Source organism: Dermacentor albipictus, chromosome 5 (assembly GCF_038994185.2).
Source record: "Dermacentor albipictus isolate Rhodes 1998 colony chromosome 5, USDA_Dalb.pri_finalv2, whole genome shotgun sequence".
NCBI classification, from domain to species: Eukaryota; Metazoa; Arthropoda; class Arachnida; order Ixodida; family Ixodidae; genus Dermacentor; species Dermacentor albipictus.
The window spans coordinates 7,131,531-7,159,186 of NC_091825.1; the positions used below are offsets into that span (position 1 = coordinate 7,131,531).

Consider the following 27,656-nt stretch of genomic DNA (forward strand, 5'->3'; position numbering starts at 1 on the left):
CCTCCGTTAGATAGACGCTCAGCAGCGTGGTGGTGATGAACGATGAATGGCCGCGAGCGGCTGTGCTCGTCGGTGTTTTCTGGGTGTGGTGCCCAATTTGTCCTACCGAGCATGGCAGGCCACCAAGCCTGGCGGCTTAACGAAGATTATGCCCGAGGGGGCGTCACATGCTTGATACAGTGGTCTTGCCAATATTTCACGGTGCAATGGTAGGTTTTAAGAACCGGGCCATAGGCATTGGTTCAATCGGTGCAGCCAAACTGTTCAATATTGCGAGGATTAGGAACCTTCCCATTGATTTGTCCATTTAGCAAGAGTCAGGGGCCACTTGATTCCTTTAAAATTAATGCTATAGCGGAAGGGTGTATTGTGTTCCTAAATGCATGTGTGTGCCAAACATCCATGTAAGAAACTTCTGTCATAATGTTGCTGCAGTCCTTGATATAATTCCACCCGCAAATCTCGAACAATGTTGACAAGGTAAGGAAAATAACCTTGGGTCTCTCCAGACCCTCGCATATGTGAAGTGTATGTCGTTTTTAGCCAGATCACTGAATATCAGCATCATTTCGTTGGACAGTTGATCCGGAAAGAAACCGACAGTAGATTGCAATGTTATGGCTGAATTTTAGCGTCAAGAGACTACTTAAAATGTCGCATTTGTGCTAGTGCTTTTCCTGACAATACGCGTTCCCACTGTAAATTGACAGGTTTGGTAGGTCTTCCTGTCATTTTTGCAACTACCTAGCCTAACGAACAAGTGGTACCTTTCGGTACGGTTTTAAGGTGCTGATATGCTTGCAATGACTGGTAACATTGCTGACCGTAAGTTCCGCCATTTTTGGAAGAGCTTTGAATGGCTTGTACATACGTTACCTTGGGGCAATAAATGGCATGTCACTCAACAAATTACTTTACTAAATAATATGGCTACGTTACACAGATATTGGCTAGAAGGTATCACACCTTGCTCATCATGTCTGTTCAGACTGTTGGGAAAACATTGTTAGGACGGCTCTGCGACGTCTCGCTAGATTTCTTACGGCCATCTTTGGAACGGCTATGAGACGTTTTGCGAGACATCTCGTAGCGGTTTCTGAAACGGCTACAAAACGTCTTATAGCCATTTTTAAAACGACTACAAGATGTCTTGCAAAGCGTCTAATATCGTTTGTGTGGCGGTGGATTAGATGGGCTTCACGACGGCTACAATACCTTTTAAGACATCCGGCAAGGTTTTGGTTTTGCATCTTGAAGAAGTCTTAAACGTCTTTCCACGACGTCATGAAGATGTCTTGTAAACGTGTAAAATGATTTTCAAGACGTCTTGCTGGTCTTGCCAAGATGGCTAATAGACCAATGTGTGTTCAGTGGGGTGGAATGTTGCCTTAGGGTGGTAGGTGTCTGTGGTCTGTCATCTCTTAGGCCGGAGTAGCCACTATTGGGTACCGAGGGGTCGGAGCAGAGCGCTAGAACAAGAGGACCAGCGTAGTAGGTGTCTTGAACTGAACTGCTTGTGCCCGGAGCACGCGCCGCCCATCTTTATTTTCCTCGTCTTTTGCAGCCGGCACCAAGGCGCTGACTTTAGCGTCCCTGCGTTTGAGGTGGGCACTATAATACGAACATACATAGATACAATGACAGAAACAAATATATACTGTGGGGTTCTCACCCGTGCTCTTGAGACAAAGGAACGACAACACAGTAGTGCAAACGATCACAAGGGCATTTATTGCACCTTTCATAGGTATTGTCTACATTGCATAGATATTTCATATTGAAGCGAAATAGGTTTGCACGTGTTGACACCGGACCCTTAAGGCGAGAACGACGAAGTTCGTGGTTGCGCGCGGGCTCTCCGAGGACCAGCCATCGCTAAAGGCAGACGTTTTGTCCCAGTCTGTCGGTGCTAAACTGTTTTAGTTGCCATAGCTGGGTGACATTTCTGGTGGAAGTGCTGGGTACGGTCGATGTTAAGATCTCCGGAGCATACCCCAGACCTAAGCCCGGCGAGTAGTTCAACCGAGCTTACCCCTGTGCACGTACGTGCCAGCCGACGCCTCCAGGGACTCCAGCCACAGCACGGTCTGCTACCTGAACGAACTAAAATGACGACCCAACCACCTCCCGCCACTCCTGCAGCATCGCACGTTGTCGTCAATCACATCCGGACGCCGAATCTGTTCCACGGAAGTGCTTCCGAGGACGCCGATGACTGGCTTGACCATTTTGACCGGGTTGCCAACCTCAACGACTGGAACCACGAGCGTAAGCTACGTTACGTGTACTTCGCTCTTGAAGATTCCGCGAAAATATGGTTTGAGAACCACGAGGCGACACTGACGTCATGGGAAGAATTTCGTAGGCAGTTTCTCAATGCCTTCGCCAGGGCGGACAGGAAGGAGAGAGCGGAGTTAGCGTTGGAGGCAAGAATTCAAGGCCCCAATGAGCGAGTGACTGCGTACGTAGAAGACATGAATCGGCTGTTCAGACGTGCGGACCCTTTGATGACTGAAACAAAGAAGGTGCGCCATCTCATGCGCGGCGTCAAAGAGGAAATCTTTGCTGGCCTAATTCGAAATCCGCCGACGACACTTGCAGAGTTCCATGACGAAGCCACTACTATGGAAAAGGCCCTTCAACAGCGGGCCAGGCAAAACAACCGCGACGCCGTGATTTCAAGGGAGCTCTCTGCCGTTACCCTCGGTAACGACGTTGGCGCCTTGCGAGAACTCATCAGGGCTGTCGTCAAGGAGGAACTGCAGAAGATGCAGACGACCACGGCCCCTCTGGGACAACTTTCCATTGCGGAAATGGTGCGCGCCGAGGTCCGACAGGCCGTCCATGTTCCTGGACAGTACGAGGCACCACAGCAGGTACCGCACGCCGAAATGAGTTACGCTGAAGCAGTACGCCGTCCGCCACCCTCAAGTGCATGCAGCATGGTACACCCCACTCAACAAATGGACGTAAGCTTCATGCCGCCTCGCAACCCACCACACATCGCCGAAGCAAGGACTAGGAAGAGCGACGTCTGGCGCACCCCAGACTACAAACCTCTTTGTTTTCATTGTGGCGAAGCCGGACACATCTACAGAATGTGTCCTTATCGTCATGTGGGGCTTCGTGGATTCTCGCCGAATGCACCTCGTCCACGACCTGGTGAGCGACCGCCGGATATAGAGAGTTTCGTCGCAAATCGTCGCAATGTTGATCAGCGATGGCCGGAGCCCCGTTCGTCGTCTCCTGCTCGTTACAGGTCTCCATCACCAAGCCAATCCTTTACTCGCGGCGCTCTGAGACGCCGCTCGCCTAGCCCGGCGGGTCGGGAAAACTGAGTTCAGCGACCTCCGGAGGTGAGGCCGCTGACGACGACCGTACGCAATATCCTCCACTACGACGACAACGACGAAAACAGAACGACGCAGACGTACAGACGGAGTCGAACACCTTACGAGAGGTAGTAACGTCGAACATTCCCGTCACCATAGACGACGAAGAAATAACGGCGTTAATCGACACTGGAGCGGACACCTCAGTTATGAGCATGGACCTTGCCTGCAAGCTGAAGAAAGTTTCTACCGAGTGGACAGGGTCGCAGATTCGAACTGCAGGAGGACATCTGCTAACCCCGGTAGGAAGATGCATAGCCCGAGTGAGCATTCGTGGGTTTACGTACCTCGGAGATTTCGTTATCCTCCCAAGCTGCTCGAGGGACCTAATTCTGGGAATGGACTTTCTGCGGGCTAATGGAGCTGTGATCAACTTACAAAAGTCGCGGGTAACGTTTTCGACGGCGCAGGCCTTAGCAGGGAGCAGCACTGACGACACGTATGTCAACGCCTTGAGGATTGTTGACGAGAACATGACGGTGCCGCCAAGGAGCAGCGTATTGACCCTCGTCACCTGCGACGCATTCGACGGCTATGAGGGTATTGCCGAGGCAAATATCCAGCTGCTGCTTGAAAAACACATCTGCATCGCCCGCGGCCTTGTTCGAATACAGAATAAGTGCTCGCAAGTGTTGTTGACAAACTTCAGCCATGAGTATCAGCACGTCCCTCAAGGTACAGCTGTGGCATTCCTGAACGAAATTGCTGACTTCTCCGATATCGGCACGTTACAAGTGACTTCACTGGACGCAACAGCTCACGCCAGCCTGTATACCCGCGTCCACATTAATGCCGACTTAGCAGATGTCCAGAAGGATCAGCTGCTGGGCCTACTGACAGAATTCTCCGGCTGTTTTTCCACGGAATCCAAAGTCCAGCGCACTTCCGTTACGCAACACCGGATAGTTACAGAGGAGTCGGCGCGGCCTGTTCGTCAGCATCCGTATCGCGTGTCACCTATGGAGCGGGAGGCGATTAAGCGTCAAGTTCAAGAAATGCTAAATGATGACGTCATCCAGCCGTCGACAAGTCCGTGGGCATCGCCTGTCGTACTAGTAAAAAAGAAAGACAACACACTCCGCTTCTGCGTTGACTACAGACGGCTTAACCGAGTCACCAAACGCGACGTTTATCCCCTGCCACGGATGGATGACGCTTTGGACCGTCTGCGTCATGCTCAGTTCTTCACTTCGTTAGACCTAAAGTCAGGCTACTGGCAAATCGAAGTGGACGAGCGTGACCGTGAAAAAACCGCCTTCGTGACTCCCGATGGGCTGTACGAATTTAAAGTGCTGCCTTTCGGTCTCTGTTCCGCCCCTGCTACGTTCCAACGAATGATGGACACTGTACTCGTTGCACTAAAGTGGCAGACGTGTCTAGTGTACCTAGACGACGTTGTTGTGTTTTCCAGCACGTTCGATGAACATCTCGCCCGGCTACGAAGTGTTCTTACCGCAATACGCAAGGCCAACCTCACCATCAAGCCTGAAAAATGTTACTTTGGCTTCCAGGAACTCAAGTTTCTAGGCCACGTGGTCAGCGCCCAAGGAGTACGACCAGACCCAGAAAAACTCGCTGCCGTTGCGAGTTTTCTCGTCCTAAAGACAAAAAATCTGTTCAGCGGTTCCTGGGCCTCTGCGCTTACTACCGTCGTTTCGTTGAAGGCTTCTCAAGGATTGCTGAACCGCTCACGAGACTGACGCGACAAGATGTGCCCTTTGCTTGGACGGAAGAACAAGAGCAGGCCTTCACCGAATTGCGTAAACGCCTTCAATCCGCTCCAGTGCTGGCGCATTTTGATGCCACCGCGGCAACTGAAATACACACCGACGCCAGCAACGTAGGACTCGGGGCCATTCTGGTTCAATGGCAAGATGGCGCAGAACGTGTAATTGCGTACGCCAGTCGTAGTCTGACAAAAGCAGAAGCTAATTATTCAACGACCGAAAAAGAATGCTTAGCAGTCGTGTGGGCCATCAGCAAGTTCCGACCCTACTTATACGGCCGGCCATTTCGAGCGATCAGTCATCACCACTCGCTCTGCTGGCTTGCCAATCTACGAGACCCGTCAGGTCGCCTCGCTCGTTGGAGCCTCCGCCTCCAGGAATACGACATAACTGTTGTCTACAGATCCGGCCATAAGCATAGCGACGCTGACTGCTTGTCACGTTCTCCTATTCCCTTGACATCCTCCGACTTGGAGCTAGATTTGCCGTTTCTTGGTGTCGTCGACGTGGTGCGCATGGCTGACTATCAACGTGCAGACTCTGAGCTGCTTCCAGTCATCCGATATCTCGAGGGAGCTGACGTTGTTGTCCCACGCCCACTTTCACGAGGATTGACGTCGTACTGCCTGCGAAACGATGTCTTGTACAAGAAAAATTTCGAGAACAGCCAGGAAACGTTCCTTCTCGTCGTTCCGACGACACTGCGCGAGGAAGTTTTACAGGCGTGTCACGACGATCCCTGTGCCGGCCACTTAGGCTTCGCGAGGACATTAGCGCGCATACGGCAAAAACACTATTGGCCACACCTATTTTCATCGGTTCAGCGCTATGTGCGAACATGCCGTGACTGTCAGAGGCGTAAAGTTCCACCCGTCAAGCCTGCCGGCCTCCTCCAGCCTTTATATCCGCCTCCGGCGCCGTTCCAGCAAGTCGGAATGGACCTTCTTGGGCCGTTCCCCACGTCCTCCTTGCAAAATAAGTGGATAATCGTGGCAACTGACTATTTAACTCGCTATGCGGAGACAAAAGCTGTGCCGCGGGGAACTGCTGCTGAAGTCGCCAGCTTCTTCGACCACAACATCGTGCTTCGCCACGGTGCACCCGCTGTACTCATTACTGACCGCGGTGCAGCGTTTACAGCGGAGTTATTGCAACAAGTCGTCACACTGACGCACACCGACCACCGAAAGACCACAGCCTATCATCCCCAAACTAACGGCTTAACAGAGCGCCTAAACAGAACATTAGCCGACATGCTCTCCATGTACATTGATGTGGAACACAAAACATGGGATGAAATTTTGCCATACGTCACGTTTGCTTACAATACCGCTGTGCAGGAGACCACCGAGTTTACACCATTCGAGCTTGTTTACGGACGTCGCGTTACAACCCCCTTAGACGCCATGCTGCCGGTAGACCAAGGAACCACAAGGAATGACAACACTGAAGATTTCGTCGAGAAAGCCGAGGAAGCTCGCCAGCTTGCTCGGAATCGCATCCGCACCCAGCAGAATGCCGACGCCTGCCGTTACAACCGGACCCGACGGAATGTCCAGTACTTACCAGGCGACCGCTTCTGGGTGTGGACGCCTATGCGGCACCGCGGGCTCTCAGAGAAATTGTTGCGCCGCTACTTCGACCCCTACGAAGTCGTACGCCGCCTCAGTGATGTGAACTACGAGGTGGTGCCTCGAACCTCTGATCCTGGTTCGAACCGACGCCGTCCACGTGCTGAAGTCGTCCACGTAGTACGGATGAAGCCGTACTACGCACGCCAGGGCTAAGCAACCCTCACAAACCGCTTCAGCATTGTGTACATTCCTTTATGTGTTTTTTTTTGTCTTTTCATGTTGACACTCTTGCCCATAGTGCGCGCCCGCTGCCCTTGAAGCGACCGGGCCGGTCGCTTTTGAGAGGGGAGCAATGAAGCGAAATAGGTTTGCACGTGTTGACACCGGACCCTTAAGGCGAGAACGACGAAGTTCGTGGTTGCGCGCGGGCTCTCCGAGGACCAGCCATCGCTAAAGGCAGACGTTTTGTCCCAGTCTGTCGGTGCTAAACTGTTTTAGTTGCCATAGCTGGGTGACAATATTGCCTGCTAGCCGAGTTGCTATCCACAATACATGCCGATGGGCGCGCGGTAAATCGCGGAAGTCCTACTCGCCGCGACCGCATAGCGAGCGAATATGTTCGCCCTATGCTGGTCACCAACGCCTGGTCTTCCGCCCGTACAGTGACGCGAACGGTAACGCGTTCGAACGATCGTGTTCGTCCATTCCGGGTAGGCTTCGCGAGACGGTCTCGCAGAAGCATGGATTGGTGCACGCGCAGAACATTCGCGCTGCTTGCCGAACACGAGCGAAAGAGGAAGAGCCTTCTCCTTTTCGCGCCAAAGCAACCGCGTCGTTAGGTGGCGTTAGTAAAGCAACACTCGCGCCGTCTCTCTTACTATACCTTGCAAGAATAGCGAATGCCGCCGTAAAGCCACGCGGCGAAGCCAGAGTACAGGAGACGGGAGCTATGCGGGAAAACAAGATATCAGGGGACGCGTGAGAGTCGCACATCCCCACAATACATAGATAGGTAGCACCTGTAAAATGCGTGAAATATCCTAAGAATGTGAGGTGCTGCAACCAGCCGCTGTGCAAGCTGCATAGCGCGCTAGACTGGTGATGCGACAAACCCAGTTATCACAAAGGCGGGTGTGGCAAAGGTACAGGGGCTGCTGTTTTCTTTTTTTTTTTGAATACAAGGTCTTCTTTAGTAACTTCTGGCGGATTTGGCAGTTCTGGGCATCTTGGTAACTACTTCTAGGAAAACAAAACGCTCACTTATGTGACTTGTAGGCGTATGAATAATAAAATGGTATTAAATGGTAGCTCTTCGTGCTGATAATTAACATGTAGCAATAGCCAGTAACTGACATCATAACGAGTGTAATTAGACATAAAGTGGGTGAGTTGAGGATATTAGTGTCCCTTTCCCTCACAGGGGCAGGTATTTAGTGTGTTGCGACATCACATACCGCAGCACTAGGAGTTGGACCCTCGCTCGTGTAGTCATGTGCAGCTTAGCCGTTTCTGGGGAGCAAGGGATCCTGAAGATTGAGCCAATGCTGGGTGCTTGGGCCTTCATGGCCGCTCTCAGCGGAGCCAGCACAACTCTTTGGCTTCTGCTTCACGTAGACGGCACCCCCGGAGTGACCCACCCGGGGGGGGGGGGGGGCGGTGAGAGAATCGGTAGTCGCTTTTTCCATTCCTCCCTCTCCAACCCTTTTATTTCTATTCTACTTTTACATCTTTCCTGTCTTCTTATACAGTGAAGCTGTTTATGGCTAGGGTTCCGTGCATTTTTCATTTGCGTCAACAAATCTGTGTGAATAAAAACCATCATCGTCAGCAATGGCTCGTGCCATTGCTTGCTCATTCGTCATCGTTTTCTACCACAGCTGGCTCGTTGGCGCCCCTCAACATTAACGCGCTTGTGCCACTGCTCACACGTGCGTCGTCGTCGTCTTCCACAGCTGGCTCTATTGCCGTTCGTCTCGCCAGCGTTCTCACAAGGCCCTCCCTCTGCGCCATCTGCTGGCCTGCCATCCGGACAAGCGGATGTCCTTGGGCCGCCCTCCGCGACCACTTCCACAGCGCGGCCTCGCACGCAGGGAGACCTCCCTCCTTCTGCGACTGAGGATTGGCTGCTGTTGGACGGGTGCTCGCCGCCACCGGCACGGCCTCATCGCCTCTCCAGCCTGTGCCTCCTGTGGGGAGCCCGAGACTCTGGAGCACCTCCTGCTGGCCTGCCCTGCCTACCTGCAGCAGCGTGACCGTCTCCTGCAGGAGTTCCGACGACTGGGGCTTCCTTCTACACGACAGGAAGACATCCTCTTCCCTGGTCGTAGCGAGCTACCAGCCCTCCTGAGTGTTGTCGAGTACCTCGACTCGTCGGGGCTCTCGGCGAGACTCTAGGATTTTCTGCAAAGACGGATAGCCTCACGGCTACCCAAACCACTCTAGGCTACTCGAACTGCCCCAATCATCTGGCTCCTGCTGGATCACCGCCCCCTGGCCTTTCACCAGATCACCAATCCTACCGGACCCACTGGGCCCTTCCTGCCGGACTGCTTAGCCGCTGCCATGGCGACCCTTTAACCCTCTACTCTCCTATCTCCTTTGCTCCCACTATCCCCCCCCACCCCCGTTGACGCTGAGCCGTGCTCCCGCAAGGGCTGCAGAAAACAGCGTCAACCTTTCCATCCCCCCCCTTCAAGAACCACTTCTCTGCAAAGGCGCTGATGGCACTGGCCCCTGCCAGTTGGTGCGAATATTTCGGCCTCAGATTCTTTGCCTCAATATATTGCAAGATGAAAACAGGCATGTATATAACGAATTTTTAATGACTGCGGATGTATAAAAATGCGTGTGCGTACCCTTCGTCACAATGACCATCAATCAAGACAATAAAGCTATTTGTACATTTGTTCAAAATTCTGTGTCACCTCTTCGTCCTGTGCTACAAAGCTTCGCTGGTCATGCACCTTCACAGATTGGATGGTTCATTTTTCGCTTCTCTTCACTTCCAAATTTCCAGGCGGTAAGAGGATCATAGGGGTTGAGCCACTGCAGGGTGCTTGCGCTTTAAGGCCCCTCTCGGCAGAGGCAGCATACCTCTTTGGCTTCTGCTTCACGTAGGCGGCACCCTCGGAGTGATCTATCCAGGGGGAAATTGGCAATCGCTTTTTTCTGTCTCCCCTCTCTAACCCTTTTCTTTCTCTTTTACATCTTTCCTGTCTTCTATTGCGGTAAAGTTGTTTATGGTTAGGGTTCCGTGCATTTTTCATTTCTGACAACAAATCTGTGTGAGCCAAAACTATCATCGTCAGCAATGGCTCGTTCCATTGCTTGCGCATTCGTTGTCATCTACTACAGCTGGCTCGTTGGCGCCCCTCGAGTATAGCACCATACCTCGACGTCAACATGCTTGTGCCACTGCTCAAACGTTGGTTGGCTCACACAGTGGCTCGTATAGCCACCCTTGATTATACATATTGGGTTATAGCAGAGTTCTAGAACTGGCGCATACAGGGCCTATATAAGCCTGCTAGAGAAGTGGACGTCTGAAAAGCACATACCATTTATAAAATCACTTTATTGATGAAACTATCATAGTTTCGCATGAAATAGCCCTGTATTTTCTTCTGCTTGGTCAATGTCACTGCCGGTGATGCATGCACTTCGCCACATTGCCTAAACAGAGCACCTGAGGCCGCAACCTTCCATATTCACTCAGAAGCACCGGACTATAGTGCGAGTGCACCGATCACCTCGAAGGATGTGAGCAAAGGATCGTCGTTGCTTTCCACATTGGGCCCCCTTTCATTTGTGCTCGTACGATGTCGGCAATGTAGTCTTCGTTTTCAGGCTCTCCCGTGGTCATGGCACCATCATATGCACTCACAAACTCGTCGACCGTTGATTCGTCAATGGCTTCCGGAAATTCTGACAGCTCGCTCCAAACTTCTGCAACACTGGCAACGGCTTTGTTGCATTCATCAGTATTTATAGTCATCACCGAGCATGGAGAAGCCGGCACGTCTGAAGCAATTTTGGATGAACCACTTGTACACGGCCGTGCGTACGTGTCGGGCAGCATGGGCACTTGGTCGCGAGTTTGGCCGCTTTAGTCCTAGTCTCCCCCTTATTCTTCAAGATCGTGCTGAGAGTGCTCCTCGGAAACTTGCTCGCTGCTGGAACATCCGACTTCTCACCGCGTTCGACCCGATTTATGATTTCGAGCTTCACGATGAAAGGCGAATTCTGCCGCTTCATCGTGGCAACATTGCGGTAGAAGGCCCACAAGACCAGTGGCGTAGCAACAGGGGGGGCCGGGGGGCCGTGGGCCCCGGGTGCAAGGGGCCAGTGAGGGGGGGGGGGGGTGTCATATACGTCTGAAGACACCCCTCTTTCCGCCGGCTACACCCGGAGAGGGGGGTGTCAGAACACCTATGGGCCCCGGGTGCCAGACGACCTAGCTACGCCACTGCACAAGACGCAAACACACTGAACCAGAAAAACAACGAGACAACTCGCACTTGCGACTGCTTGCGCGATCATGCACGACGAGGGCACAAGAGCCTCTGATTGGCTGTCTGAGCAAGCGCTGCGATGGGCCAGGTTCATTTTTCGCAGTGGGGTGTCGACGGCTCGCCCGAGGCAGCGCAGTCACAGTACGGAAAGCGGTTGAATGGAGCCGCGCCGCCGGGTTTCCTCGCACCGTGAGATGAAGCCAACTTCTGGGGGCACTTTTTCGCCGCTTGACGTTCGGTAGATCTGCCGTCACTGCTATTTTTGTTTGATGTAAGCGCAATTTTTGCTATTTATACCCAATGTAACTATGCCGTGTGAGAAATTGTTCAATATGTAGAATAATTCCATGTAAAGGGGTTCAATATAGTCGAGTTCGACTGTACAATATCTATAGCAGAAGAATTCCCTCGAGTTCTTGATCGTCCTCGGCAAACACAGAGCACCGATGCTTTTTTCAAGTTCTTTGGCAAAGAAAGAAATCTTTCACAAATACCAGCAAAACAGCAAGAATGATTTCGCCTTTCTTGTGGCAAAATCTCTGATGGACTCTCTAGGGCCAGGGTACAAAGCCACGAAGATGGCCAGTGGTGACCTTCTGTTTGAACTAAGAGACCAGAAGCATTATGAAAAGCTATTCAATCTACTGTCACTGGGGGTGTCCCAGTGACCATAACCGAACACATGCACAATTATCGCTGTTTGAGGTGTCATTTCAGAAGATGACTTGATTGAACTGCCCGAGGCAGAGCTTCTAGAACGATGGAGCGACAAGAACAGGAATAATGTCCAAAGAATGAAGATGAGAGAAAACATTCTAACTAAACACTTCGTACTCACACAATCAGTTCCGATGTTCTGCCGGAGACCATCAAGGCAGGATACATTAAGATGCACATCGGGCCATACATCCGAAATGCTTGAAGGTGTTCTGAAGCTTCATGAGAGCAGCATTCCGGGCAAGTTGGTAATCCATTGCTTAAATGATATTGCGCGACAAAAAAACGACACGGACGTGCGCTTGGTGTGTCGTCTTCTCTCACGTCCGTGTAGTATTTTGTCGCGCAATATCATTTAAGCAAGTTTCGAAAATGCTGTAGTTGCATAGTGGTTATGGTGTCGGCCTGCTAAGCACGAGGTCGCGGGATTGAATCCAGACCACGGCGGCCACATTTCGATTGGGGCAAATTGCAAAAACACCTGTGTACTTAGGTTTAAGTGCACGTTAAGGAAACCCTGGGGGTCCAAATTTCCAGAGTCCCCCACTACAGCGTACCTCATAGTGCTTTTGGCATGTAAAACCCGATAATTTAATTTTTTATCAAGTTTGAAGGTGCTTGAAATGCCAACGATATGACAGCAATTCACAGAGCTGCCGAGGCTGCCAGACCTGTCCGAGGTGGGGTCACCACGATCAGCCCTCGGACAACTGCAATGGCACACAACATTGCGCTAACTGCGATCGCGACCATGTAGCTTACTCCCAATCTTGTACCACGTGGGAAAGAGAAAAGGAAATCACAACTGTTACGTAAATTGAATTATTGAAGGGCAGTGCAGATTGAGTGGCATATACCTAGTGCTTGAAGTCAGCATCAAAGAAGTTCATTGAAGAGTGGCACATAGGTACACCGTGCCACACACCCAGTGCTATATCCCCTGTGGCCCATGTCAGCGTCAAAGAGGTTCACTGAAGACTAGCATATAGTTGTGCGATGGTTAGTTTCGAACCCTGCTTCCCCAGAGCAGCACCCTGATACGTTACCCATTCGACCATGGACAACTCAGTGAGCCATGTTGGCAGGACAATAATTAGACATAGAGAGATAAACAGATAGATAGCGTGCTCCCGGATTGTCGTAAAAATGCCAATGGCATTAAAAATGTGACAAGACTGCTTTCATTATAGCAGTAGCTGTGTGAAACTGACATCGGTGAGCGTAAAGTGTCCCTGGAGTTGCTCTTGTACAAAGCAGTCTATTATCTTTGCAGATTGTTCGTGAACATCCCCATGAGCTGTGGTGCACCTTCACAAGACTGGGTCACGTGCATTTACTTGTGGCTTTCGTCACCATGCTTTGCGTCTGGGTGAGTGCACATGCTGCTTTGTATAAAAGGTGGATGAATATACATAATGAAATATTTCCTTCCCACTTTTTCTTTACCTTTTCAATACCCCGATGGCCCGGCTGAGCATTACGCAAGAGTGGGAAAGTTTTCCACTGAATGGTAAATTGACAGATTAGCTTTTACAGCGAAGCGGTTTATAGCTAGGATCTGGGAAATGTGTCCGAGATGTTGACAAAAACAAATAACCATGTGGGCCTATCCTAGTGATAGTGAAGAAGTGGTCCGAGCTCAATGGCGCATACGCCTTTGGGCTTGGGGACATCTAATGCATCCTTGAATTACCGTTGTCACATGTGGGACCCAAAGAGGCCCCAGGGACAAGGATAGGAACATATGTTTTTGACAAAAGGTGTTCAACAACTTTTTCAAAGAGCACTGTTGGAGAATTCTCGGTGCCAGCCGCGCAAATGCTGTAGTACCACTGCTTGCACGTTCGTCATCATCTTCCTCCCAGCGGGCTCCGTTGTGCAAACAACTATCATAACCAGCAATGGCTCAAGCGTCATCGTATTCCACAGCTGACTCCATTGCCGCTCATTATTCAAGCGTAGAACTTCATTTCACTTCGCTTCTGTCGCCATAATGGGTAGGCATTTACGGGGGTATGAGCCATTGCCCCCCACCAGTTCTGGCCATTGTGAACTAACAAGCGCAGAGCATACAATGTGCGATAATGATCATGTCTGCAATGTCACATTGCTACATGCCGTAGAAAGATCTGAAATTTCAAATCAAACGCCGTTTTCCCTTCTCCTTGTGGTCGCCGCGCTTGAAGCCGAAGGATGTTATACACGTGCTAGTGCACTTACGTACACATGTTTGTGCTGTGACGTCGTTCGGGGTGACACGTGACTTGAAGAATTATGCAAGGCAACATCTGTTATTTGTTTAATATGTTGCTTGAATAGATGAATTAAAGCTTAGAGAAATAATAAAACGCACAAACCGAATGGCTGCGTGTTTTTGTTTTACTTCGCACCGCACCAAGAAAGATGTACTTCCGTTTTGTCTACTTGTTTCCCGTCGTGCAATCCCGTGCACAGACACCGAAACTATGTCATTTTCTATTGTGTTCCAGTGCGGGATCATGCTCTGTGATTCACTTCTGTCTGCCTCAGTATTCGTGTAGCACCAATATATACCTCTAGTCAAGTTTCCTCATGCACAGTGCGCAAATTCGTGCGCTTTGCAGCAAAAAAGCGAGAAAAAAAATGAAGGCGAGGTCCATGACGTATGCGTCAAACAGTCCTCGAGTTCCGGTATGAGAGGACACAGGGAAGGAATTTCGTTTGTGGAGGCTAGATGGAGCAAGTGGAGAGACTGTCTCGCTTGGCAGTGGAGCTCGCCTACTGAAATCATGGGTTCGTAGCAGTGAAATATATCTCGGCTATTAAAGAGACAATTTGAAAAAGTTTTCTGGCAGGACGCTCCCAGAGGACATGTAACAACTTCCAGCATATAACTAAAATTTTCTATGGGGCCTGGTGAGGGGCAATTTAAGGGGGTATGAGCTATACATTGTCTTACATGACTCACGCATTTGATAATAGAGGTGATACGCAAATGTGTGCATACCTATATTGCCATAATGACCACAGACTGGGACAATAAATTTGTTCATACATTTGCTCAGTATTCTGGGTCACTTCTGTGTCATGCACTAAACAGCTTCCCAGGTCGTCCACATTCGTAGAATGGAATGGCTCATTAATTTTTTAGTGATGTTCAATGGAAAAAATTTTTCATTTCTTGCATTTATCACGGCGATCATACCTTGTTGTGATGTCATTCTAATTTTGCTCTATCTACTTGCTGACGCTGTTGACATCAACACGATTTTCACCGGTGACTTCGCAGCCTTGTTGCGACGCTTTTTGAAATGCTGCAGCGAACCAGGGACACAAACAAGCTGCTTGCTTTTCCAAACGTTTGGATGCCACCTTGCGATTTACCTTGTTAGATGTGGTGCCGTTTCCTGAGGCTACTTCGAGTTCCCTCGGACCACATCGAATCGCAGCGCATTCCAGAGGAGCGCTCGAGCACAAGTTCACGTGCAAACAAGTTCGTACGCCGCCGGTGGAGCTATTCAGTGCTTGAGTTTTCCAGAAAACGAAGGGATAGCCCGGCATTGTTGCAAGGAAAGTGGGTCCCGAAACAAGACGGCTGCGATGTACCGGGAAGGCCTGGCAGCGTCGCCCCCACCTGGCTTTTGTGACGGCGATCAAGCAAGGGGGACCAAGCGGCGACTCTCTCCGCCTGGTGTGGCACCGCGGCGCGGGCGCCAACCATTGGCCGAAAATGGCGTCATCTGATGGGACTCTCCCATTGGTCAAACATAACGCGACTTCCAGTGCTCGAAGGGTTTATAAGAAGCATTCCAGAGATTCTAGAGCATTCCCTGATTCACCTCTCTCGAACTTTTTGCCGCGGGCCGCAGCGTCCGAGTTGCTGCCGGCCCGTAATGACTACGTCTGTTACTTGACTCTCACCTCTCTGTATATAATGTAAAATAAACCTCCCAAGTTTGTTTTTTCATCCCGAAGTCCGTCCTCAACCCCTACAACCTGTGCCGTGCTTCCGTCAGTGGCCGCCATTGCGGCGGCCTCAGAATGCGTGCAACGTCGTGCTCCTGTCCATCATTCTCATACTGAACGCATCATATGCTACAAGTGGAACAGTCGTTCACTTTGTTCCCTTTGGAATTAATGGCCGTTTCATTCATGGCACACGACGTGCTTGGCGTCTACTCATAATTGCGCCTCCTTGTTGCTTTGAGTATTTATCCCAGATAAACATGCAGAGGATTATCGCTCTGATGTAGTTGTTGCTCTTGACGTAGTAGTTCTGCGGAAACCCGCAAGGTGGAGAGAAGTAATGAATAAAGGGAAAATCAGATATCCACCCGTTTATAGCAATTGCTACAAAGGAAACCCATACGGGTTCCTCGAAAGAAAAGCCTCATAGTCGAAAAATTCGTCCTGGTCCGGACGAATTTTTCTTCACCTATGAGGCGTTTCTTTCGAGGAACCCGTATGGGTTTCCTTTGTAGCAATTGCTACGAACGGGTGGATGTCTGATTTTCCCTTTATTCAGTTGTTGCTCTGTGCAAGACGTGCTTTTATATTCTGTGGTGCCACATGAGCTTGATTTGTATTTGTTATGCAGCTTTTTCACGTGTCTGTTGTTGCGTGACAGTGTGCTCACGCTTTCAACTAATGCATATCTCTTGAGCAAAGGAGTACCGTAGTACTTCCTTAAAAAATGGGCCCTTTCTCGATATATTTTATTGATTTCTGTCATTCCGCGACCGCCGCAATCATTACAGCTCCCCACGACTGGGTTCCGCCAGGTTGGTGATACCATCGCTTAGTCGTAGCGAGCGGCGCGAGATCGGGCTGGCCGACAGCAAAAGCCATCAAAATAGAGGCTTTCCTGCCGTCATCTATTTCATCATGTCTTCTGTGGCGTTTCCACAATCTCGGACTAAGCGATTGTAAAGGTTCAATGCTAATAAATATCACAAAGCATCTTTAAATGTTACAGAATAAAATCAAACATATTAATAGTTTCCATGTTGTTCTATTGTAACAATAGAGACATGATTACGTTCGCAGTAGGGGATACCTTGGGCTTATTCCGATGGAAATCGCGCCGTCTTCAATGCATGTGAAACCTTGCAGTGAAAATCGCTCAGCGATGTATGTGGCAGCAACAATATTTTAACGCGACAGCGTTAAGGAGCTCGTGTCGCAGAAAAGTCGGTGTCGGCGTCGGCGGCGTTGGCCGTGAGCGATAAATCGCAGCAGGCACTTCATGAATAAAAAACAACTTGCAAGATGGGCTGGGTAGGAATCGAACCAGGGTCTCCGGAGTGTGAGACGGAGGCGCTACCACTGAGCCACGAGTTTTTTTTTTCTTTATTGCTGAGCCACGAGTTCAATTGTTCAAAGCGGTACAAAAGCGCCTCTAGTGAATGCGGTGTTGCCTTAGGAACGACCTGTTTCTACGGCTCAGGCGTGCGTCGCTTGCTCAGGCGCACATTTCGTTGCCGCGCCGAACGCGGCGTTGCTCGACGCTCACCGCGTCCGATGCGGGGCGCGTAGTCGCTGCGCCGTAGCCCATTGTCTTACACCCCTTGGCGGGTCGACAGGAACGCTGTCACGTTCCACTCTTGAAGGCGAACCTTAAGCGTCCTCCAATTTTTTCACCCCAGTTGCTGCATCTGAAAGTTTATTGCATGTAAAGCATTGCAAGCTTTTCAAGCATAGCATCTCCCTCATCTTTGAATAAAGCTACTGTTATTCCATCTTCACTTTTATTTAGTTATTTATTTATTTATTTACTTATTTCACATACCCTCATGACCCACAGGGCATTATTAAGGGGAGTGGTACCTACATTTCAATAAATGTGTTATAAAAGGGGACATCACAATATATATATATATATATATATATATATATATATATATATATATATATATATATATATATATATATATATATATATATATAGACGAGGTCTTCGTCTTTTTCGTCAACGTGGTTGGGCGCAGATGGCGTCGCGGCATTTGCCCTCCTCCAGAAAGAGCATCGTCCTGATGCTCGGCGGGTAGCATCCGGTGTCCAGCAAACCAGAGCGTGTCCATGCCATTCAGAAAAATACGGTTTCATGCACACCACGTGCACAGTCTCAGGCAGGTCCTGACGGCGCCTCGAGCAGGATGGGCTGTCAGGAACGACTTCATAGTAGACGTCGCTAAGGCGTCGTAGAACCTTGTACGGTCCGAAGTATCGTCGCAGAAGTTTCTCCGCGAGTCCTCGGCGGCGTACTGGAGCCCAAACCAACACTCTTTGCCCGGGCTGGTAGAAGACGCATCGATGGTGTTCATTGTAACGTCGGGCATCGCGGTCTTGCTGGCTAGCTATGCGAACACGCGCGAGCTGTCTTGCTTCTTCAGCGCGCTCTGTAAAATCTGCGGCGTCAGTCTCGGAATCGCTGAAGTCATGAGGAAGCATGGCATCCAGCATTGTAGTCACTTCTCTACCGTGGAGGAGACTGAATGGCGTCATTCTTGTTGTTCCTTGCCGAGCCGTATTATAAGCAAACGTTACGTAGGGTAATATTTGGTCCCAGTTCTTGTGTTCCACATCGACATACCTGCACAGCATGTCTGCGAGAGTCTTGTTGAGGCGCTCCGTAAGTCCATTGCTTTGCGGGTGATAGGCTGTCGTCCTTCTGTGTGCCGTGCCACTGAGGGTGAGTACAGTTCGCAAAAGTTCAGCCGTGAACGCGGTTCCCCTGTCGCTTACGATGACCGCTGGAGCACCGTGCCTCAGGACGACGTTTTCGATGAAGAACTGTGCAGCCTCAGCTGCTGTGCTGCTAGGAAGTGCTTTGGTTTCAGCATATCGCGTAAGGTAATCTGTCGCGACTATGATCCACTTATTTCCGGCAGCAGATATTGGGAATGGGCCCAAAAGGTCCATCCCAATTTGGACAAACGGTGTTTCAGGCACGGGAACGGGATCTAATAGTCGTAGGTAGCACTTTTCGTCGCTGACAGCCAAGGCACGTTCGAACGTAGTGCATCACCTGTGCTGCGAGCCATGGCCAGTAATACTTCTCTTTGATCCGTGCTAATGTTCTTGTGTAGCCTAAGTGACCTGAGGTGGCTTCGTCGTGACAGGCCTGCAAACTTTCATTGCGGAGAGTTTTAGGGAAGACTAGCAGATATTTCTTCCCTGTTGAAGAGAAGTTCCTCCTAAAAAGAACACTGTTGCGTAGGCAGAATGATGACAGGTGCCTTGGGAACAATCTGGGCTTGTTTGTGGTGCGGCCTTCTCAGAAATCAATTAGTGACGCGAGCTCCTGGTCCTATTGATGTTGTGGAGAGATTGTGGCCGCATCAACAACTCCCAAAAAGCCAGTGGATCCGTCATCATCTCCGCCTGAAGACTCGATCGGCGATCTGGAAAGGCAGTCAGCGTCTAAGAGCGCTTAGACCTTGTAAAGGTCTAAGTGCTCTTAGGAGCGGGGCCTGCAGCTAGAAAATCGCGCTCGTGCTGCAGGCCCCGCTCCTTGCGCGTCAGTAATACGGGGAAGGGAGTCCCGTAGGCGCTTCCAATCGGCCATGCCTAGTCATTCTGACACTCAATAGATGACGCCAATAGCGGACGTGCTTCCTCTTGCTGCCACTGACCGGCGCTCTAGGCAGCCGCCGCAGAGCACAGGCCACGCGCTCGCGTGTTCCTTTTCAAAAAGGACGACCCTGTACGTTGGCGCTCTTCGTCGTGGCTCGTCTCTCTACTAGTTGCCAAGGTTATCTCGCCATCCCGTATGTTAACGACGGCACCCTACTCCCTCAAGAAGTCCATTCCAAGGATGAGCGATCTGCAGCACTCTTTTAAAATCATAAAAGTGGTGACAAAAGCTGTATTTCCTATCTGGAGTCGTGCGGTACATATTCCTGTAGGTGTCATTATCTGGCCCCTGGCATTTCGAATATAAGAGCCCGTCCATTGCATTTTGACTTGCTTAAGCCGGTCTGCCAACTGCTCACTCATTATGAAAACTCAGCGCCAGTATCAACTAAAGCTGTCACGTCGTGCCCATCAATCGTTAAAAGTAGGTCGGAACTCACAAATTCGTCGGCGTTCCGTTTCTCCGGACTGCTCTGCTCGTTTCTCTGTAATGTTGGGGGACTTTCGGCGGTCCGACGACTTGCAACCTTCCCCCCGGAGGTCGCCGATTTCAGTTTCCCCGCCGTGGGCTTGGAGAGCGGCCTCTTACCACGTCGGCGAAACTGCGACGGTTCGGCGAAGAATAACGCAACGGAGACGGCGAGCGCGGCCGGAGGTTAGCTGAGCTGCCTTGTTCCCTAGTGACACTGTCGTCGAAGCGTCGATGTCTCTCAGGAAACTGTCGTGGAGTGTAAGGTGACTGGATGCCACCCTGGCGATGAGGGCAAAAACGATAAATGTGCCCTGGTTCGCCACATTGAAAACACAATGGTCGGCGATCAGCAGTGCGCCATACACCGGTTCTGCGAAGCTGGGGTCGCCTGAAATGGTCCCTCTGGTCCCTCAGCGTCATTCACCACTAGTCTACAGCCTACCACCCACAAACGAATGTCTTGACAGAGAGCTTCACCCGCACACTCGGTGACATGTTGACTATGTACGTCACATCGGACCACAGTAACTGGGACACTGTTTTGTCGGTCGTAATGTATGCCTATAATACGGCCCCACAAGCTACCACTGGCTTTTCGCCCTTTTTACTGCTGTATGGATGAGAGCCCTCGTGTGCTATGGACATACTGCTCCCATACTCGCCCGACACTTCTGAATATAGGCCTGTGTCTGAAGCTGCCAAATACGCAGAAGGCTGTAGGTAGCTCACTCGAACCCTTACGACCAATGCTCAAGGTCGTCAAACGCGGCGGCATGACAGTGCTTACACCACGTTTTTTTTTACTGGCTCCCTTGTTTGGTTCTGAGTCCCACCTCACAGCCCTGGCCTTTCAACCAAACTTCTTGCATGCTGTGATGGCCCTTACTGCGTCATAGACCGTACCTCCGCTGTCACCTATGTTGTCGAACCTGTGACGCCATCACCCGACCTTAGGCATCACGACTGTGACATGGTTCATATCAACCGACTTAAGCCGTACTTAACCCCCTGATCCTACCTATGCCTTAAGTCACCAGGATGACTCATCTTTTTTCCTGGAAGCCATGGTAGTGAAGAAGAGGGCGAATAAAACGCTCTTGTATCTGCTGTGCGCATGATCAGCGTTCGTTGTACTGCCGGGGTGACCTTGATTATGTCTAGTGTTAGAATTAATAACAATACAGAGGGTTCAACTATGTTTTCGAAGCAGGCCTATCACACAAGCACTCACTGGCAGCATCGGTGCACATTGCCGTAGCAACACGCAATCGTAAGGCGCCTCTCAGCGTGGTCGCATGCTGAGCCAATAGGAGGTCCGCATGCATCATGAACTTCATCAGACCTGCCCGTTGCGTTTGACATTTGCACTTGTATGCAGTCACCGCAGATGAGGAGGGTGACAGTGAAAAGACGGCACTTTGAGCTTTCGAATAATGCCAAGATGGCTGTGCTTGGTAGCGGGAAAGACAAGAGGCGACTATTCAAACTTCGGTGTTCTTGTGAGATTTTGAGCTCCTTTCTCACTGCTCGGGCTCACAAAACAATTTTTTTCACGCATTTAGAATCCGTTTTCAGCTAAATCGTTTTAACACAATGTAGATTCGGCATCGCAGATGCCATAACGATTTCTTTCCTAATGACGAAGTTTTTTTCGTGATTTTTGCGATGTGATCCCTGCTTCCCTCCCTAATTTGTAGGCACCCTAGTAGAATATTATAGCTACTTCTAGAGTTTACCTTGTTGCCGTGAGCACATCTCGAAGATTTGATTACGAATGTACACATAAGCAGCAAGACTCAAGTGGCCTTCATTCGATTCGACGACCAACGGGAGTGCCCGCTATCATTGTGATTTCAGTATTGCTTGTACTTCTGGGAACATGTTCCACCTTCGGCACAACGTGACATGAATGTCCAAGTCGTCAGTCACGATGCCAAACAGGAAGTGGCCGAGGTGATATAACAGTTGTAGGTCTGAAAGCAGCACCTATGCTTACAACCCAACAGCAAGGCCTGCACCAAGCTAATTTACTCATGCCACCACCATATTCCGGGCATGTTCGCCCCAAGGGCTGAGCCAAACAGAGCACTGCTTTCACCAGATATGGATGATATTCCTTAAAAAAACAACATGTGGGCATGGCGTTGAGACTGAGAGCCCAAGTGAACATTCTAAATATGTCGCTTCGATTCACCTCCACCAGCTGAACCAGTTCATGAGGGGGCCGCATGCTGCTATTTGTTTCAGCAGCGTGGCGACGGTACTCTCGGAAACGCGTTTTTTTTTTTCAGTAGGTACAGGAAAGGGGCAGGACTGGTTCACGATTTTGCTCCACCCACTCTACTGCCAGTACAGACTTGGTGCAGACGTAAAGCTGGGAAGAAGCAGTGCAGCAGATGACGCAGCACATGGGCAAAAGGGCCATTAAAACCCCGCTGTGTTTCCGCAAGCATGGGGTGTATTTATGCTCCACAAGCTGAATGTACCTGTGGTTCACGATCCTCAAATTTATGCACTCGGTGCACATTAGTCAGACAAAACATAATGCCTGCACTGCATCGGCACCTGGGCATTTGTTTCGAGTGTAGCATTGCGCCTGCATGGCAGAAATCGAGCTGTACAATTTCCAAGCTTCTCGTGCTCTGCTGTGAATGCAGTTGTGCAGATGAATCAACAAGATGTGACATGGAGTAGCAGATGACATGCTGCAGACAAATGACACTGTCCATGTGTGAAGCCACTTAGCGGCCAAAGAAAAAGAATGAGGGTATTAATTGTTTTATCTTTCATACATAACTTTTGCTGTGCAGGTTATATATGTTGTGAGAGTAAAAGACTTTTTAGTATAAATAATATTCGGTAACACATTGCTGTTAATGTATCATCCCCACTCGAAGCCCATATTGTTGACGCAAATTTCCAGGACTGCGCACGCTTGTTTCTTGGCTGTGCTCTCTTACAAATTTTGCAGGTGGCCTACTTCGTAACAGGAGCCAAGCCGAACATTTGGAAAGCAAGCTATTTCCACAATCGTGCCTCAGAGTTACCCTGAAAGTGAGATTTGTTGGGAATGAAAATGAAATCCTTTGCTTTCTGTTCGATCATGGCGCCAGCAATGGTAATGTATTGCGACCTAAGTATTTATATAATGGCCATGTCTTCTGCTATAGAGGTGTCCTAGATCAGAAGAAATACGGGGTAGGATTCGTAATCCATAAGGACATGGCGGGCAACATTGACGAGTTCTACAGCATTAATCAGAGGGTAGCTGTAGTCGCAATCAAACTTAATAAGAGGTATATATTAAAGGCAGTACAAGCTGATGAGGAAGTTGATCAGTTTTATGAAGTTGTTGAAGTAGCCATCAGAAGAGTGCAAATTCAGTATATTGTAGTAACGGGTGACTTCAATGCAAAAGGGGGGGAAGAGAAGGCTGGTCAACAAGCAATCGGCAACTACGGCGTTGATTCTAGTAATGCTAGAGGAGAGGTGCTGGGAGAATCCGCATAAAGGAATAAGCTTTGAATAATAAACGCCTTTTCAGGAAGGTAGCAACAGAAAATGGACCTGGAAGAGCCCTAACGGTGAAACAAGAAATTAAATTGACTTCATACTTTCTGCTGCTCCCAGCATAGTGCAGGATGTACATGTGATAGGTACTCTAAAGTGCAGTGATCATAGGTTACTGAGATCTAGGATTCACCTCAATTTGAAGAGAGAGCGAAATTGGTCAAGAAGAAACAGGTCAACCTACAGGCAGTAAATATAAAAGCGGACAAATTCAGGCTGGTACTTGCATACAAATATGCAGCCTTAGAAGAGAGAGATGATGATGACATGGAGCTAATGAATGAAACCGTAACTAGGTTGGCTTCAGAGGCAGCAATCGAAGTGGGAGGCTAGGCACCAAGGCAACCAGTAGGCAAGCTCTACCAAGTAACAAAGGACCTAATAAAGAAGCAAAAATAATAGAAGTGTCCAACTCCACAGATAAGATTGAATTCGCGGAACTGTCAAAACTGGTCAACAAGACGAAAATACGTGATATTCGAAACTATAACGTGAGAAAGACTGAAGAAGCCGTAAAAATAGACACAGCCTGAAATCAGTAAGAAGGAATTTAGTAGAGTAGTTTGCTGGGTCAGTTGTTGCATGATGAACGTATAATGGTTTCCAGCAACTACGGATGCGAGCACAAGAAGTAGAAACATACAGGACAACGCTGGACTTAGAACTAAAGTTTATTGTGAAAACATTCCACAGATCTCCGCCACGCATGCGCATACACCCTAGAGCAATAACAAGGTTTCTAGTCAATTATCAACAAACGTTCTGCACGTACAAAAAAGCGAAGTCACACCCCTTCCCGACAAAGGCAACGCGTGGATTAACATGATAAATTTAGAAATTGCAGTTCATTATCATTGATATGAATCGAAGGTTCACTCACACATGTATGCGCACCCAACGTTTTCATGTGGAACGCTTCGCTAATTTCTCTTTCCAGTTTGCTGCGCTCTCTCCCCACTATCGATACACTATGAAAAACTGGTCGGCATTCGTGCTTTTTGCAATGGAATGGCAAGTTACTTCCTGTACCTGTAGGTAGCACATATAGCGATGCTCGCGCATGCGGTCATTAATGGAGCGACCTGTCTGGCTGATATAGGACAGTCCGCGTGAGAGAGGTATGCAATACACAACTGAAGATGCACTGTTCTTGTGAAAAAAGTGCTGTGCTTTTTACCACAGCCACTAGTTGCACCTTTCTTCTCTCCTGTGATGCTTTTGCACAGACTAACCAGTTTGTTCGGTGCCAAAAACACTAGTGTGACGCCATTCCTAGTGGCCACCCTCTTAAGATTTCGATTCATATTGTTAAGGTGAAGAGAAGGAAGAAGTTGAATTGGACAAAAGGAAGGCGAAGTCTTGCAGTTGCCTTAACGCCATCTGCCTCAGTTGTAAACACACATTATTTTACACGTGGGACTGCTTTCTTCCTGCCACATTTTGGTGGAAGGTGCGGGGTACAATCACGGAACTTCGCAGCGGACGTCATCTACCTGCCGCCACAATGTCAAATCAACCGACACAAGCGACAACACCTCAGCAGCCCGTGCCGACGGTCATCCTCACTCATCCGCGGGACCCAGGGACATGTGGCACGGACAACGCCGACGTCGAGGACTGGCTTACGATGTACGAGCGAGTGTGCCAGAACAACAGGTGGGATCTAACAATGATGCTAGCAAACGTGATATTTTATCTAAGAAGAACTGCGAAGCAATAGCAGGGTGCGAAGCAATGGTACGACACACACGAAGCTGACCTTAGGAGCTGGGTTGTCTGCAAAGAAAAAATGCGAGACCTGTTTGGCAGACCTGTCGGTCGTCAGCTGGCAGCAAAAAAAGAACTTGCGTGCCGCGCTCAGACGTCCACAGAATCCTATGTCATGTACATACACGATGTGCTGGCCCACTGTCGCAAGGCTGACAACAACATGGCCGAGGCAGACAAGATTGGTCACATACTGAAAGGTATTGCAGACGATGCCTTCAATCTCCTGATGTGCAAGGATTGTGCCACTGTGGATGCAATGATAAAGGAGTGCCGGCGCTTCGAACAAGCGAAGGGCCGCCGCGACATCTTCTTGCGAAGACCAGCCGCGGTTCGTTCTGCCCACAGGCCCGGGGGATATCACGCGCATCGTTCGCTGTGAGCTCGAGGCTATGGCTCCGGCTCCAGATCGTTCCGACTGTCGGGAAAGCGTGCCCGCTATCTCCCTTATACAAGCGGTCGTTCGGGGGGAAATAGCAAGTTTGGGCATTCCGTCTCTCTGCGCGGTCCGCCATACAAACACCTACCAGATTTCTCCTGCCGCTCGCTCCCAGACGCAAAGCTTTCCGCCACTCCGTCGCAACCCAGCTGACTGGCGCACATCGGATGATAAACCCATCTGTTTTAACTGCTCCGGTATTGGACACATCGCCCGTCATTGCCGCAACCACTGGTCGTCGCCTCCTCGGTGGTCGTCTCCGAGTCACTACCGCCAAGTACCAGACAATCGTACTTTCTCGCCCTATACGTCGACTAGGAACATCAACGCCGACAGTGCTCCACCAAGATCCAGCCGCTCCCCGTCTCCGCAAGGTCGTAGGTCCCGTTCGCCTCTCGTTCACCGCTCTTCGTCCCCTTCTGCAACCGGTCGCTTCGCTTCGGGAAACTAGGTGGCGCAGCTCCCAGAGGTGAAGCTGCAGCTCCGACCCGGCCCACAAATCCTCTGTTGACCCTGCCTACATGTGAAAACCTACTGGACATTGAAGTTGATGGCGTTCCTGTTAGATCTGTCGTTGATACAGGAGCGCAGCTTTCAGTTATGAGCGCTGCTCACCGCCGAAGGCTCAAAACGTTCTGACACCCGCCGTACCGGGCACTGTGCGTGTCGACGATGGGAGTATTTCACCTGTCCTTCTAATGTCCACAGCACGTGTGACCGTTGGTGGCCATTATACCTTTGTTCTCTTTATGGTCCTTGAACACTGTCCGCACGACCTAATTCTTGGCCTCGACTTCCTTTCGAAACACTCTGCCCAAATTGACTGCTCCGCAGGTGTTGTACAGTTGTATCTGCTGCTTCCTCCCCACGCAACAACTTGTGCTTCACACCGCTTATGTTCTGCTGAGTTAGCAAGGCTGTCTCCACAAGCGGCTACAAATGTCCTCATGACGCCCTGTTCTCCCGTACCGGATGACGACTATGTCGTGTCGCCGCTTACTGGTGTGGTTTTGTCGCGTAATATTGCCCTGCCGAGCACTTTAATCCGGATCCGCGAAAACTGCACTCGCGTCCCCATCCTCAATTTTGGATTTTCATCGCATGTGCTGCCACACGGTATCGCCAGAGCGCATATCACTCCTGTGGAAGAATTTGAGGTTTCTTCTTTGACCTCTGAATCCTTGCTCAATACCAACGGGCCTTTGTCACCCACTCCCCCGTACTCGACGCCTGCAGACGATATTTCCAAAATGATCGCCCCTGACCTTCCATCCGAGCAATCAGCAGCTCTTCGTCACCTCCTGTCATCTTATCTGGACATCTTCGATTTGGACGACCGTCCACTTGGCCAGATATCTGTTGTCTCGCATCGCATCAACACCGGGGACGCCAGCCCAATTCATTGGTGGCCATATCGTGTCTCCGCAACAGAAAGGGCCATCATAGAGAGGGACGTAGACAGATGATGGACAAAGGCATCATTGAACCTTCCAGTAACCCGCCGGCATCACCGTGGTTGCCTTAGTAAAGAAAAAAAGACAACTCCTGGCGCTTCTGCGTTCACTACCCTCACCTCACCAGGTTAACAAAGAAGGATGTTTATCCCTGGCCTCGCATTGATGATGCTCTTGACTGCCTTCACGGATCCCAATACTTTTCATCAATTGATCTCCGCTCCGGCTATTGGTGGATTAGCGTCGATGAGAGGGACCGCAAGAAAACCGCCTTCGTCACACCGGACGGTCTGTACCAATTTAAATTCATGCCATTTGAATTATGCAATGCGCCAGCTACATTCGAGCGCATGATGGACTCTCTTGCGCGGCTTGAAGTGGTCTGCATGCCTCTGTTACCTCGACGATGTGATTGTGTT

At 50.0% G+C, this 27,656-nt stretch overlaps 1 protein-coding gene across 6 annotated transcripts in view; it reads left to right on the forward strand.

Moving 5' to 3' along the window:
* The window catches only part of Sting (transmembrane protein sting), a 402,026-nt gene that overhangs the window by 214,884 nt on the left and 159,486 nt on the right, over positions 1-27,656 (forward strand). For all 6 annotated transcript variants that reach the window (XM_070538240.1, XM_070538242.1, XM_070538241.1 and 3 more), the window contains one exon: positions 13,195-13,290. In XM_070538240.1, coding sequence (XP_070394341.1) covers positions 13,195-13,290 — 96 coding nt within the window. The remainder of the gene's footprint in view (positions 1-13,194; positions 13,291-27,656) is intronic.